This window comes from Danio rerio, chromosome 7 (assembly GCF_052040795.2).
Source record: "Danio rerio strain M-AB ecotype USA chromosome 7, GRCz13ab, whole genome shotgun sequence".
In the NCBI taxonomy this organism is placed as follows: Eukaryota; Metazoa; Chordata; class Actinopteri; order Cypriniformes; family Danionidae; genus Danio; species Danio rerio.
In genome coordinates, this window is record NC_141027.1 from 21,452,664 (window position 1) to 21,468,242 (window position 15,579).

The following is a 15,579-nucleotide window of genomic DNA, read 5'->3' on the forward strand; positions in this document are numbered from 1 at the left end:
TGGCTGGGAATGAGCTTTTTACAGTGTCTGCTATAATGTTAATGTTGTTTTTGGTGTGTTTACATTGATGAATATGGCCACTGTGTAGATATACAGTACAGTTACGATCTTATTGCCACATAATATCATTATGGTAACATGATATCAATGCCTTCAGTGATGTCCTAAAGATAATTACCAAAAAAAAAATAACACATCTGAAATAACTTCAGCAGTTGCGATCGTCTAATCTCATATGAAGCAAGAGATTGTGATAACATATGATGACTTGTGCAGGTGCTGTATTGGCGTTCCATTGTTTAGGAGTACATTTTGAAGCACTTCCCATTAACACTGTTTCATGGGCCAAGGGGAAGGGAAAATGGTAGGGGTACAAAAATAGAATTGAGATTGGACCCAATATTTAGAATTGACAGAAACAAATATACAAAGTGTCATATTGAATAATTAACCTGCACAGTAAATTTTATGTAAATTTCCACAAAGTACTGTAAATTAATATTAGCACACGTTCGATACATCAATAAAGTGGACTATCAACATAACTTCAATTCAATTCATCTTTATTTCTATAGCGCTTTTACAATGTAGATTGTGTCAAAGCAGCTTCACATAGAAGTTCTAATAAAATGAAACTGTGTTAGTCCAGTTTTCAGAGTTGAAGTTCAGTTCAGTTCAGTGTGGTTTAATTTTCACTGCTGTAACTCCAAACACTGAAGAGAAAATCCATCGATACGCAGCTCCACAAGTCCCAAACCAAGCAAGCCAGTTGCGACAATGACAAGAAACAAACTTCACCAACGACAAATGTGAAGGAAAAAAACTTTGAGAGAAACCAGGCTCAGTTGGGCACGACCATTTCTCCTCTGGCCAAACGTCTTGTGCAGAGCTGCAGACTAGGCATCGGAGGCCGGAGAACGCTAGACGTCCGTTGTGGAGAAGCTTGCGCTATTCTTCAGTTTTAAATTTGATTCAAGATAAAAAAAAAACTATTTTCAATACATTTCAAATACGTTGACACAACTAAAAAAGCAGTGAAAACTGTTTGTGTGAAACACAAAAGCAGACATCCTGCGAAATTTATTTTCACTTTTTTTTTCTTAATGACAGTCTAAAACAACAATGGACATTTTAGTTATATATTTTGTAGTTTAACAATAGAATGGTTTGGGACAACAAGGGGGTAAGCAAACAATGAGAAATAAAAATAAATCTGATCCATTCACTGGAATATTTTTACATAATTTTAATACTCTAGTCAATTGTTGATTTTTCACCAAAAACAAGCCTTACTGAAGTGAAAACTGGCAATGTTTCAAGAATATTTGCATTTAATGGAAGCAGCAAAGATATACAGGTACCCATCAAATTGAAGCCATTTGTCATTTCTCTTCTGTAGAGCCTGTTATTTAGTATATTGATATTTACAAGAACTTTCACATTTTTCTCCAGTTTTTTTTTCTCAGTAAAGAAATTGTGTTTACTGAATAGACCAGAGCATTAGGCATCCTATACGTCTGAGAGCCTGTGAATAGAATCGTTACAGAAGAGCATGCTAGTATTGTTATTACGAGGCATTTGTTGTTGCAGTACCATTAATGGCCTGCCAGCTGCAGCAATAATAGCCTGCACTCCTGCGGCCCGAGCCGATGGCAGCACTTGAAGTGAATCGATTGCTTCACTAGTAAATTCAATACAGCGCTGCAACTAAAAACTTAAGGCACGGCAGGCCTCCGAGGTAGGATTTGATTGTCCCTGCTTTACGATGTATTGAGTGCGAGAGTGAATACCCTGTGTAGCGCAGACAGCATTATAAATGACCAATGTTAAAGCTTGATCCAGATGCTTGAGGTTTTGGTGTTAAGCAAAGCAAGACCTCTTTCTATTTTCAGTTTGGGACACACACACACACACACACACACACACACACACACACACACACACACACACATAAATAAGCAACTCTGTCCTTTGGAAGGTTAGTTCTTGGAGATGGGGCTTTTTAGATGTCATACTTGTGGTCATGTTTGTTTGTAATAAACATATGTGAACAAATTCACTTAGTGTCATGGCATGTTGTTGTTTGTGGAGACAGGAGTGGCAGAAAATCAGCAAGTGACACTGACACTTTCGCAGCTCACATCACGTCAGACGCTTTCAGAGAAATGATTGATCAAAGCCAGCCGTCAGCTCTATCGGTCTGGACAGCCATGAATCAAAGGTCACCTGTGTTTTTCTCCAGAGCTATTTTACCGGCATCTTATGTATAAGTAGGGATCACTTAAATTGGTTTGCTGAAGCTGCTGGTGTATGTATTGTATATGTTTATATATGTGTGTTGTGACATGATTAATGTGGTGTTGGCTGCAGCGTGACCTTTATCCTCTGTCCTCCTAGTGGCCTCACTTTTTCTCTTTCGCAATTTCACTCTCACTTTATCACTCGGGCTCATTTTTATTTTCCTAGCCTTTCTTCACTTTTGGTCTCATCTGAAAGCGAAATCACAAATGGGATTGCAAATAGGATATAGCCAAGTTTCTTTTAACAATACTGCAAATCTTTTTCAGATTTGACTTATTTTAAAATCAGCCATCTGAAGTCTATGTTTGCGATAGTTTTTAAATAGTAATTGAAACATTAGGTCTTATTAAGTAGTATGTCATATACTTTAGTTTATTGCAAATGTTTTTTTTTTTGGCATGATTAATTAAAATAAAATTTAAAAAGCAAAATAAATTAAAAAGGCAATAGCTACTTTTTATCTTTACAATAATTGTTTCTGCTGAATTACAGATTAATGTCCGGGGTTTAAAACTGCAACTTGTACACTACCTGACAAAAGTCTTGTCGCCTATCCAAGTTTTTGTAACACAAAAAATAATTATTAATAATTATTAATTCTAGTTTATCTTTTGTAGCAGAAGTACCTTGAAGATTACACTTTAGATTACACTTATTTAACCAAAATAAAATATAATCATGCCTTGATTTTTAATTATTTAATTAGGGCAGTAAGATCTGACTTTGCTAAGACAAAAGTCTTGTCACTTAACATAAATAATGTACAGTATAGAATATAAAGTCATGTTGCAGTGGAAAAAGAATTATTATTGTGTATGACTTCCATGAGCTTGGACGACTGCATCCGTACATCTCTGCAATGACTCAAATAACTTATTAATAAAGTCATCTGGAATGGTAAAGAAAGCATTCTTGCAGGAATCCCGGATTTAATCAACATTCTTTGGATTTATCTTCAATGCCTCCTCCTTCATCTTACCCCAGAAATGCTTACTAATGTTCACATCTGGTGACTTGCCTGTTCAATCCTGGAGCACCTTTACCTTCTTTACTTTCAGGAACTTTGATGTGGAGGCTGAAGTATGAGAAGAATCGCTATCCTGCTGAAAAGTTTGATCGACGACAAGACTTTTGTATAGTGTTCATTTGAAATTGCTAATTTTTTGCTTTCTTGCATTTTCAAGAACGTTTCAAGAGAATTATGGAGAATAAAACTGTTTGAATTGCAAGATATAAACTTAGACATTCTCACAATACTGTATTTGAAATTCACAATTTAGATTTTTTTCTCAAAACAGAGTTTATGTTTTCAATTATTAAAGGTGCAGTAGGTGATCTTCCACAATGCTAACAGCTTAGCATGAATCTCTAAATCACAGTCCTTCCCCTGCCGTCCAGAGCCACGCCTCCTGAAACAGGAGCATCCGCACCTTAAAGATGAAAGCAAAAGAACCCTCTCTCATGTGTTAAAAGTGAATAGTGCTTGTACGGCGGCTTGCAGGAATTAGACTCATTACTAAGCTATACTGACATGCTATTTCAGAGCGAATATTCAGAGTTGCATGGTAAACAATATAGGGAGAGACTGGGCAGAATAGTGGTATTTACTTGTATTTTGTTGTTAAACTAATTAAAATCTACATTATCGATGCTGTAAAAGGTCCCTTATGAAACTGAAAATACTCTTATCAATCTTTCACTGGAAAATTTTAGTGGCTGAACAACATTTCTGTGAAGATATAAGTCATTTGTAACAACATCAGCTTTGCGGGAAGCTAAAATAGTTTTAAAACAGAACATCACCTGTCTAAGAGAAATCCTTCAGCCATGGTGACAACTTTTCTCCACCGTGCAAAGGTAACTCCAATATTGATTCAGGTTTTTAAAAAGTTTTGATTCAGCATGTTTTGCTGATCGTGCAAGCGCATGCTCTCTCTCTCTCTCTCTCTCTCTCTCTCTCTCTCGTGAACGCGTAGCACATCTATGCACAAACATCGGTCGGCAGAGCTGACATATAAAAATACATATAAATACATTTAGATCATTTACTTTACTATTGGAATGTGGTGAGACTTTCAACCAGCGTAACATCACATATTTCTGAAGACAATCACCTACTGCACCTTTAAGTTTGTATACTGCAGTTCTAACAGAGACTCTAAATTTTATTAGATAAACTCAGAACTGTAAGACAAAAATAGTTACGAGATTTAAAAGTAGCAATTGTCTTTTGGTTGTCTGCAATAGTATTTTAATCTAGTATAGTTTAGTTTAGTTTAGTTTAGCTTAGTTTAGTTTAGTTTAGTTTAGTTTAGTTTAGTTAGTTTAGTTTAGCAAGTGGCGGCGCAGTGGCACAGTGTGTAGTGATGTCACCTCACAGCAAGAAGCTCGCTGGTTCGAGCCTCGACTAGGTCAGTTGCCATTTCTGTGTGAAGTTTGTATGTTCTTCCAGTGTTTGCGTGGGTTTCTTCCGGGTGCTCTGGTTTCACAGAGACATGTGCTATAGGTGAATTTAGTAAGCCACTGTAAATTGTCCGTAGTGTATGTGTATGTGAATGAGAGTGTATGGGTGTTTCCCAGTAATGAATTGCAGCTGGAAGGGCATCCGCTGCATAAAACATATGCTTGATAAGTTGTTAGTCCATTCCGCTTAGAGGACCCCAGGATAATAAAGGAAATAAGCCGAAAAGAAAATGAATAAATTAATGTGTTTAGTTCAGTTCAGATTAGTTTAGTTCAGTTCAGTTCAGTTCAGTTCAGTTCAGTTTAGTTTAGTTTAGTTTAGTTTAGTTTAAAATGATGATTCATTCATGCATTTGTTTCCTTTTATACCTCATTGTCATAGTCAAAATGACATAATGAAAAATCTTTATTGTAAAACAAAAGTACAAATCTTAGATCTGTCTGGTTGCAATCAACTAAATATGCTTCCATCTAATCAAAAACAGATGTAAAGAAACAAATCCTATCCCACTTTTTTAGATAATAATTTTTACTTAGATGCATGTCACAAAATGGAAGAAAAGATCTTTTTCTGCTTTCATCAACACAAACGTTTGACAGCCTGATTAAATGAGTAAGATGAAAGTCAAACACATTGCATTATAGGATATAATATTCTATCCACCTTTATACAAATTAGTCTGTGTTTTAAATTATGGGTGGCACTTCCACTTCAGACATTCTCCATTCAAAATGACTCAAAAATAATCATTGTAAATAACAAGGTTTCTCTACAAGTAATTCTGGTCTGTCAGTTTGACTGAATATGCTGTATGTTTTTCGACATGCCCTATTTTTATCCTTCAGGAAAATGATAAAAGGCTTTTAATGTGACATTTGTAATCAGAAAAATATCAGTGATATTTTTTTTCCTCAGTACACTATCTGTGCCCTCTTTCTTCAGATTATATTCTCTCTCTTTTTTGTATTTTACTGTATTAATGTAAAAAACACCATACACTGTGCATATGTGGTTTGCTTTTCCATTTTATTTCATCTCCAGATCGTAATTTTCTCCCCTTTTTACTTCTAATACATTTAAGAAGCATTTACAGGAATATTCCTAAAGCTGGCAAATACAACATTTAAGCACTCTGAAATATCCATCAGTGTTTAGTTATCATTGAAGTTTGAAGTTACATGTTAAATATTATAGATTTACCTTGTAAATACAGAGTTTATTTTAACACATTCATAATATTGCTACTAAATTACTTTGACATTTTTCCGATTACTTTTGATGTTGTGGAGTGAGGAGGAAAATGTCACCTCGTTGTACATTTTTAGCAAATTATTATGACTGCATTTTTAGAGCAGACCTTTTACCATGATTATTGGTATTCACTGACTGTTTGCAATTTAACGCAGAAGTTACTCCTATAATTCACCTAAAGCATCATGAAAAGGTGTACATATATGTTTATCAGTCATTAGTCTGTTTATTTTGGTAAATATACACTGTAAAACCCAATAAGTTAAGGTAACTCAAACCATTTGAGGAAACCGATTGCAACAAACCAATTAAGTTTAAAAACTAATCCTAACGAGTTCTGTGAATTTAATCCATATGAGTAAATGAAGCAATTTGAGCACAGTAAAACCCGAAAAATGAAGAGAACTCGAACCAACTGAGTGCTGTAAAACCCAATAAGTTAATGCAACTCAAAACATTTGAGGAAACCAATTGAAACAAACAATTTGTCACTCCATTTAAGATGAAGCAATGGTGTATTTAATTTACTTATTACCTTCAACGCTGAGATCAAAATTCTTTTCAAGTGAGTAGAATTAACTTTCTGTGAATTTTGAGTTAACAACACTTATTTCATTTGATAAATGTTTTACAGTGTAGCAGGTTATATTGTAATTGTTTGCAAAAGGAAATATCCATTCTCCATAGTAAGTGGCTATTCACACTAGAATGCTACAATAGATACTTTTTAAATTTGTTTTTCAGTGTAATTCTGCTTGACAGATGTGTGTGATCGTTAAGCTAGAGTCTCACGTCTTTTGAAGTGCCAAGCATGTAACGCTGTGCTTTTTTAGAAACTGTGTCTACAGCAGTGGACCAATCAAAAGAGCTGGAAGGTAGAGCAACCATTACAAGTTTCTTTTTACAGGCACTTATTGGCTGTGTCTAGATACCTTAAAGCTTTATGTTGCGCTTGTTTTTTTTTTACAAAGTATTTCGAACCATTGCATCTCATGTTTTTAGAAGTAAAGATGCATTCGGTGTGAATGAGCCCTATTGTTTGCTAATCTGAACATAGTCTGAGATTTCAATATAACCACAAGCATGTCTCTCGTCTAATTATCTGATGGCTGTTTATACTGCAGTGTACATCAAATATGATCTGTAATTAGTGTTTGTTATTATATATTCATTTTATTAGTAGGAACATGACACATAAGTTGATTTTGAAATCAGACGTAACTAAGCAATACAATTTTCTTTTCAAAGTCTTTCATTACCTTCTATTTCCTTTCATTTTTTTCTTTTAAGCTCTCTTCCTCTCCATTACTTTTAATTTCTCTTTCCTTTCGCTTTTTTCATTTTTCTCCTTTTTCTTTGGTTTATTGAGTTACGAGTCAATCATGTCCGATTTTCCAGACAATGGCTTTAAAGGTTGCTCAGTAAGGAGCAGTGCACCCTGTCCGCATATGAATCATAACCCTTGTGGTCAGCCTGGTTATTCTTTAGTATAATGATTGAGCTTGAACCCTTTCAGGCCTTCTAAACACAGATGACCTCATAAAATATCCGTTGTGGTTGGAATCATTGCCATGGTGCCACCGCTGCCACTGACTGCTCAGAGAGTCATGCTCTGAAAGAAAGATATGCAAGTGTGCAACTTAAAGCGGTAGTACCCCCCCAAAAAACTGCAATCCACGATGTAGTTGAGTCTTTGCTATTAGAACATTTTTTTTAATTAGATTACCTTAAAAAAATAATACCTGTGGCTGTTGGCAATATGTTGAGGCTTTATGAAGTAAAATGATTGAACTGTACAATAAACCTAATAATGATCAGTTTCTTGCAGTGAGTGATGAGACCACAAATTATGATCTGGGAGATACACTACCTGACAAAGTCTTGTTGCCTATCCATGTTTTAGGAGCAACAAATAATAACATGACTTCGAGTTGATCATTTGGTGTCAGAAGTGGCTTATATGAAAGGCAAAGGCCTGTAGATTACGCTTATTTTACCAAAATATAATATGATTATGCCTTGATTTCTCTGCAATTACTCAAAAAAACTTACTAATAAAGTCATCTGGAATAGCTAAGAAAGCATTCCTGCAGGACTCCCAGAGTTCATCAAGATTCTTTGGATTCATCTTCAATGCCTCCTTGTTCATCTTACCCCAGACATGCTCAATAAGGTTCTTGTCTGTTATCTGGGCTGGCCAATCCTGGAGCACCTTGACCTTCTTTACTTTCAGGAACTTTAATGTGGAGGTTGAAGTATGAGAAGGAGCGCTATGCTGCTGAAGAGTTTGCCTTCTCCTGTTGTTTATGATGTAATGGGCAACACAAATGTCTTGATACCTCAGGCTGTTGATGTTGCCATCCACTTTGCAGATCTCTCGAACACCCCCATACTGAATGTAACCCCAAACCATGATTTTTCCTTCACCAAACTTGACTGTTTTCTGTGAGAATCTTGGGTCCATGCAGGTTCCAGTAGGTCTTCTGCAGTATTTGTGATGATTGACATGCAGTTCAACAGATGATTCATTAGAAAAATTGACCTTCTGCCACTTTTCCAAATGATCAACTAAAAGTCAAGTTATTATTTGTTGCTCTAACACAGGGGTCATCAAACTTGTTCCTGGAGGGCCGGTGTCCTGCAGATTTTAGCTCCAACCCTAATCAAACACACCTGAACAAGCTAATCAAGGTTTTACAAGGTATACTTGAAACACCCAGGAAGTATGTTGAGGCAAGTTGGAGCTAAACTCTGCAGGGACACCGGCCCTCCAGGACCAAGATTGGTGACCCCTGCTCTAACAACTGGGATCAACAACAAGACTTTTGTCAGGTAGTGTATTTATTTATTAAGATTGTAGATATTTTTCTATATATAAAAAAGGAGTTTTGTGATATCCAAAAAATAAAACTCATAGAATAAGTCTATAACATTCAGCAAACAAACCAATAAATACTGTTTTAGAAGTTTAACTGCTATTTTGAATACTTGAATAAGGACACTTAGTTAAGTAGTTTGGTGAACACCCCAAAAATTGACCACCTGAAATATTTTCATGTTTTTGCATTTAGCTTAAAAGTTTGCCCGTGCTCATTCTGACTCGTTTTACCAGCAGGCTTCAAATATATAATATCTTTGTTTGTGTAAATCTATAAATGCATGTATGGGAGACTAGATGTTCATATTTTAGAGAATCAACTCCCAGTCAAACAGTTTTTTCTTTTATAGACTTTCATAGTGTTAAAATTGCTCCTGACATCAGTGAAATGATGAAATCTTGTATAATAACCACCAGTGAGTGTTTTCATTCATGTTTTTAACCTAAGATCTTAAAGATAAAATAGGGATGTCTTTGAATTCGTAAAATATTCCGACAGCAGTAGAAAAACACTGCACATTCAGAATGTATTCATAGAACTCCAGAGTCGAAAGCAAAGAGAGAATAAGTGCCATGGCTGTAGTGGTTATTTAAATTTAATTTAGTTGTTGAATCTGGTCTCCCCTGATGTTTTGTCTAAAGTTTAAACCAATAACAATAACAATAATAAAACAGCTTTACTTGAATTGATTTGAGTTGAAACTGTGGTCAGTTGTTTGCATTTCACTGATTTCACACTGATTTCAATTGTTTTCCACAACCGTTGAGCTTCTCGGCCTGATCTATTCGGCTGATCCACTCACTTACTTTTTTTTGTTTGAGTCAACATCTCCAACCTTGCTAGATGCTGTAATAACATTTTATCATGGCTCATGCTATGCAGTAACTCGTTCAAAGGGATGTGACCCTGGAGTCAGAGAGCGTGCAAGAGAATAAACATAAAGATAGCTTATCGTCTGTAATCTGTGTTACTGCCTAAGTCTGACATTCACCTCCGTGTCCTCCTGTGTGTTTAGACAGAGCATTCATCACTTTGAGGCCAATGATGACCTTCTCTGAGACCTACACGCCACTGGATCATCTCTCTCTCTCTTTTTTCCCAGAACAAACGTGTTCATCTCTTTTAGTCTATTATCCTTCCCTCCCAATCCCTCTTTTAGCTATACAAAAGTTGTCCACCCCCTCCTTTCCTCCTTTCTTTCTTTGGCCTGACAGCCGTTAACCGGAGCATTATTACTCTCAGTATAAGCCCTGCTTTAATTAGACACCAATTTAGACGGATTTACGCTTTTTCACATGCCAAAACATTCATATTGGCTGTTTATCCCCGTGGTTAAAGGGCATAGCTGTCAAACTGACCACAATTCCTGACGATATTAAGTGTTTTGCAGTGAAGTGAGAAGCGCGGCACAGCTCTGTTCCTTCCGAAATAACACCGGCTAACTGGTGATTAAGGATTTAAAAGACGAAGTTGAGATCCTCGTGCCAGGCGGTCCTGTAAATGATTCAGGAGAACTGATTGCCGGTGCGCCGCTCACCGTCATTTCAATGTGTTTTTGAATCTCAGTCATTAAAGCTTAGCCCGCATTTCAATTTAAGCTCTTATTCCTTCGCTCTGACGACTGGAATCTCTGCGCATGCCGAAAATCGTAATTTAGTCGTCGCACCCAGCGGTTATTTTTTCTCTTTAATAATAGATATTACTTTTTTTTGCATGTATCAAAGTAGTATGAAAGATGTAGAGGACATTTGGGTTTTACACGTGAACACCTTAGAACTTATGCTGTGGCCAGTTTTCACCTCATGCTGTTATAGGAGCCATATATACACTCACCGGCCACTTTATTAGGTACAACTCACTAGTACGGGGTTGGACTAATTTTTGTCTTCAGAACTGCCTTAATCCTTCATGGCATCGATTCAACCAGGTACTCGAAATATTCCTCAGAGATTTTGGTCCATATTGACAAAATAGCATCCATGATGCAAATCTCTCGTTGCACCACGTCACAAAGGTGCTCTGTTGGATTGAGATCTATTTACTGTGGGGCCATTTGAGTAGAATGAACTCATTCTCATGTTCAAAAAAATGGTTGTGCGATCAGCAGTTTCTGAAATACTCAGATCAGTCCGTCAGGCACCAACAACCATGCCACATTCAAAGTCACTCAAATCATCTTTCTTCCCCATTCTGATGCTCGGTTTAAACTGCAGCAGGTCGTCTTGACCATGTCTACATGCCTGAATGCCCTAAGTTGCTGCTATGTAATTGGTTGATTAAAAATTTGCGTTAACAAGCAGTAATAAGCAGTGTATGTAAATGCAATTGAAAAATGTTGACAAACAAATGGGTTCAAATGATTAAAGTCTCGATGTATGTTTACATTAGTTTTGAATTATGAGGAAACTAGGACGGAAAGGAAGACAGAAATAGCAGGTTCTGGCAAGACTCTACTGGGAAAACCCTTATTTTTAAATTCTTGGCATTTTTGTTTCCATAACTTGACTCTTTTTAGACTAGAGGGAAGAAAACATTCAAACAATAGAGTTTTAAAGTATGTAGTTATTACACTTTATCTACAATATTTACATTATATATAATTTATAAGCCAAAATGTATTTTTTCTCTAAACCAGAAATCAATAGTTTTCAATTACTGTTTTTATTTAGATTCTTCATTTTATTTCTTTATTTTTTATTTATTCACACATATGAACATGAACAGGGTCTTCTTCATGTGGCATTAACCTGATGTATGTAACAAATGATTCCTTAAAAATATGAAAGTTCTTGGCTGATTTTTACAGTATTTTTGCAAATTGTGGAGTGATGCAAAAAGACAACAAAAAAAGAGCAATAATACATCAATAAAATAAAACAATAGTTTAAACCTGACGCAATATTCAGATTTCTGTTCTCAAAAACGTTTAAATTTAATTAGTGAATGCTTCATTTACATATTTTAACATATTACAAAATTAAAAACATGGAATACATAATAATTGTCTCACTCCTTTGGTGCTTCTTGTGTGGCTTAATTATGTTGCATTTTTATGTGATTTTATGGTATTGGTATGACTTTTTGACCATGACCTTACAATGAAATTCCACAACCTAAACGTAAAAATAAAAAAAATAGGTCAATGTACATTGTTATTAAATGATTTTTTTAAATTAAATGTGTTCAGTATGTTTACTCTATTTCCCTATACTGTGTTGCACATGGTAGGGCATTCTCTGCCTAAAACATATGCTGGAATAGTTGGCGATTCATTCTGCTGTGGCGACCACGAATTTATGTTTTACTCAAACACTTTTTAAAAAAATCATAGCCATACATCTAAACATGCTATGTTTGAAATGAGCTTTTAGTGACTTTAGGTTGCTTGGATCAGACCATGAACAACACAGGTTTTTAAAATCATGTCCATGTTTTGTTTTTTGTGTAAGTTCTCACAAAAAGTGCCAAAACTGTTATTAATTTTGTCTAAAAGTCAATCATTTTCACCAAAGCCCAGAGATGCATAAGTGTCTATGATTAAACAATAGGAAAACACAATGTATATTGGCTGAAATATTTACCCTATTCACTTGTTGTGTCTCATCTTATGGGATCTGGTTTCCTATTAAGACCACCCTGACAGAGTTTTTATCTCCAGGGGGGGAAACATCCCTGGATCCTGGAGCATGGATTTGGTCTTTCCCTTAGTCTAAATCACTCACTTTACATGTACTATCACGCCTATCAGCTAACAGAGTCATCCTGCTCAGGTCTTTCTGTCCTTTTCTGTATATCTCTCTAGCGCTCGCTCTCTTTTCCCCTCTCTGTGACCCTGGCTTCCTCTCTGCCCCGCTAAAGGTGTTTGTCTGTGAGCGGCGGTGAGGATTACCTTTCCATCAGTAGAAGAATGAGGTGTGAAAAGCAATCTGAGGAACGCCAGGCCGGCTGATATGGAACTTTGGCGGATGCAATTATGCCTATGACAGATCATTTCTGACCTGATCCCTCGCTGCTCTGGATGGCAGTCTGCCACCGCCGTTGTTTTGTTTTGCTCGTGCGCCATGTGAAATGTGAAAACCTTTAGCGAGGGAGTAGTGACACAGCAGACTTCTCCATCATTCCTCAGCTTACTGTCTTACTCTCTAAGAACAGAAATGATGGTGAAGAAGATCTATGAAACTCTCTCTCTGTTTTTATTCTTCTCTTTTTAGGCATTCTTCCCAAGGGTGGTCGCTTGACCAGATTAGCATATTTGCTCTGGTGGATTCCTTTATGCAGAGATGCAAAGATCTAATAGAGGTGAGCAAACAGTACAAAATGATGCCGCTCACAAAAGTGTTCATTTTACAAACGCAGTCAGATTTTTTCTGCTCCTTACTTTTTCACATCCGGCGAATATCATCTCAGATTTCACAATAATTCACATTTCTCTCAGTGTGTCTTTATTGCTTTCATTTCTCATATTTCCCAGGATACCTGTCCCTGCTGAGCTCTGTATTTTATATCACTTGTCATTTTTACATTTATTCATGCTTATTTTTTCTGCATACTCTGATAATATTGCCACTTTACCTGAGTAAGACTGGAAATAGAGCTTAAAAATTCTAATTTTTTAACAGAAAGGTCAGTAAAAGATTATTATTTTTTTGTCAACCATAGGAGGTCAAACTGAATGGAAACTATATGGAATCATCACTCTTGAAAGATGTTCATTCAAATGTTTAATTGTGTACAAAAAAATAGACACATACATGCCACAAAACTATTTTCATTCAACAATCCAACCTTCTGGCTGTGTCAAACAATTTAAACAGATCAAACAGAGGAAAACATATGGAATATCACAAATCTAAGGAAAACTATATGGAATCACCATGTACTTTGCAGTTTTAAAACAAACAACTGTATCTGATAACAGCTGCTAATTAGGCCTCGTTTACACAAATAAATTTTAGTTTTAAGACGGCGTTTTAGAATGAAAACGATCTGCGTCCACGCTGGAGTTTAACCTAGCATTTCTGAACAGCTCTTTGTCCACACAATAATGCTGAAAACACACATCACGTGACCACACACACACTCAGGCATGCACTGCAGCATAGGCGCGTGTCTAAGCTCCAGGCAGTCAGCGGGTGCTTTAAGCATCATCAAGGATCTACCGCTGGATCTAATCTCACTATATTTGTTAAACGTGATATTTAATTAATCTTGTTGTCTACATCTAACAACATATTCCCTGACTTTGGTCTTTTGAATCTATTACTTGTTCTCAGGTAACATGTTTTGTCTGAGCGCAAAGATAGGTTAATATATTAATTATGTACACTGTTAAAAATTGTCCCGTTAAAAAACAGTAAAATACTGGCAGCTGCAGTTGCCAGCAATGTACTGTTATTTTACAGTATGTTGCTGTAAAAATACATGGACTACATTGATTTACACAATACTAAAGTGAACTCATTTTGCTCACTGAAAGCAACTGCCTCAACTTGGTCAACTGCTGAATGAGTTTATGAAGTAATGTGCTATATATGCTTAGAAGCATACTTATAATGATAACTTATTTTAGTTAATTAGAAAAGTTCGGTTTAACTCTAATGTCTTATTTTTCACAACAGCACACATACATGTAAATCTGGAATCACCAGAGAGATTCTGACTGCATCAGCAACTAAACAGCCGCTGTCTTTAAATAAAGAAACATGCAGAATAACATCAGCAGTTCATTGTTCATCTTTAACTCATACACTGGCTCTACTCTCCTCCACAACGGTGACACACAGAAGAAATTAGCTTCAGGTTTTACATTAAAATACTGTTTTTTCCTTGATTTAACAGTAATCTACTGGCAGCTGTGGTTGCCAGCAATCTACTGTTTTTTTACAGTCTATTTCCGTAGTGTAAATTAACAGTATATTACTGTTAAAATACATTTTTACACTGTGTTTTTACCTCTCACACCTTTAACCATTTAAACCCCAGAGCATATACTTCAGTTTTTATTGAAGTGTCCACACTACTGAGTGTTCAAGAAACATGTAGCAAAGCTGAAGTAAATTCATTAATTAACTGACTAATTAAATGATAATTGAGGATTAACAATGAATAAATGAAGAAATACTAAAGGGAAAAAACAAGAACAGAACATACAAAACTTTAGTCACAGCTTTATAATGAAATAACCTGAAGAACAACAAATGATTAAATCATTTAAATGATCAGCGGATGATTAAACAACTCTACAAACATCATCACCAGCTACACTTATCACTTAATACATGTATTTTTGTATAACATCTACTAAAGTTCTTCTTGAGAAAAAGTTAAAGTTTTACGTCACCATCATGGAGAACAGAGTTTGCTTTAGTTGGGCTCTTAGCCCTGTCATTTTTAACATTTATATATTTTGGCTGCTGCAATTGTTAAGAACTTAGTTCAAAAAGCTCCTTTATTGAGGCAAGCCAGCCAAAAACCTAAATAAGATCTGGTGATGTTCATGTTGCTATTAAATGGCAGAGTCTGTTCTCATTTCGTATAATAAAATTTACTGCTCCTATTCAATGATAAATCTATTGTTTTACATTATATGTCTAGATATGGCAATGATTTCTGGAAGTTTTTAAGAATTTCTTGGACAATAACACTGCTCTATGATGTAAATCGCACTCAAAGAGACATCAATAA

The 15,579-nt window shown here is 35.8% G+C and overlaps 2 protein-coding genes across 3 annotated transcripts in view; one reads left to right on the forward strand and one right to left on the reverse strand.

The window, feature by feature from the left end:
* Positions 1-15,579, reverse strand: part of LOC147843097 (uncharacterized) — a 552,330-nt gene that overhangs the window by 415,886 nt on the left and 120,865 nt on the right. The gene's annotated exons all lie outside the window — the stretch shown is intronic.
* The window catches only part of dnah2 (dynein, axonemal, heavy chain 2), a 304,998-nt gene that overhangs the window by 43,339 nt on the left and 246,080 nt on the right, over positions 1-15,579 (forward strand). For both annotated transcript variants that reach the window (XR_015495540.1, XM_087260907.1), the window contains exon 10: positions 13,107-13,194. Coding sequence is in view for 1 of the 2 variants with exons in the window: in XM_087260907.1 (XP_087117033.1) it covers positions 13,107-13,194 (88 nt within the window). In the remaining variant the exon portion in view is untranslated. The remainder of the gene's footprint in view (positions 1-13,106; positions 13,195-15,579) is intronic.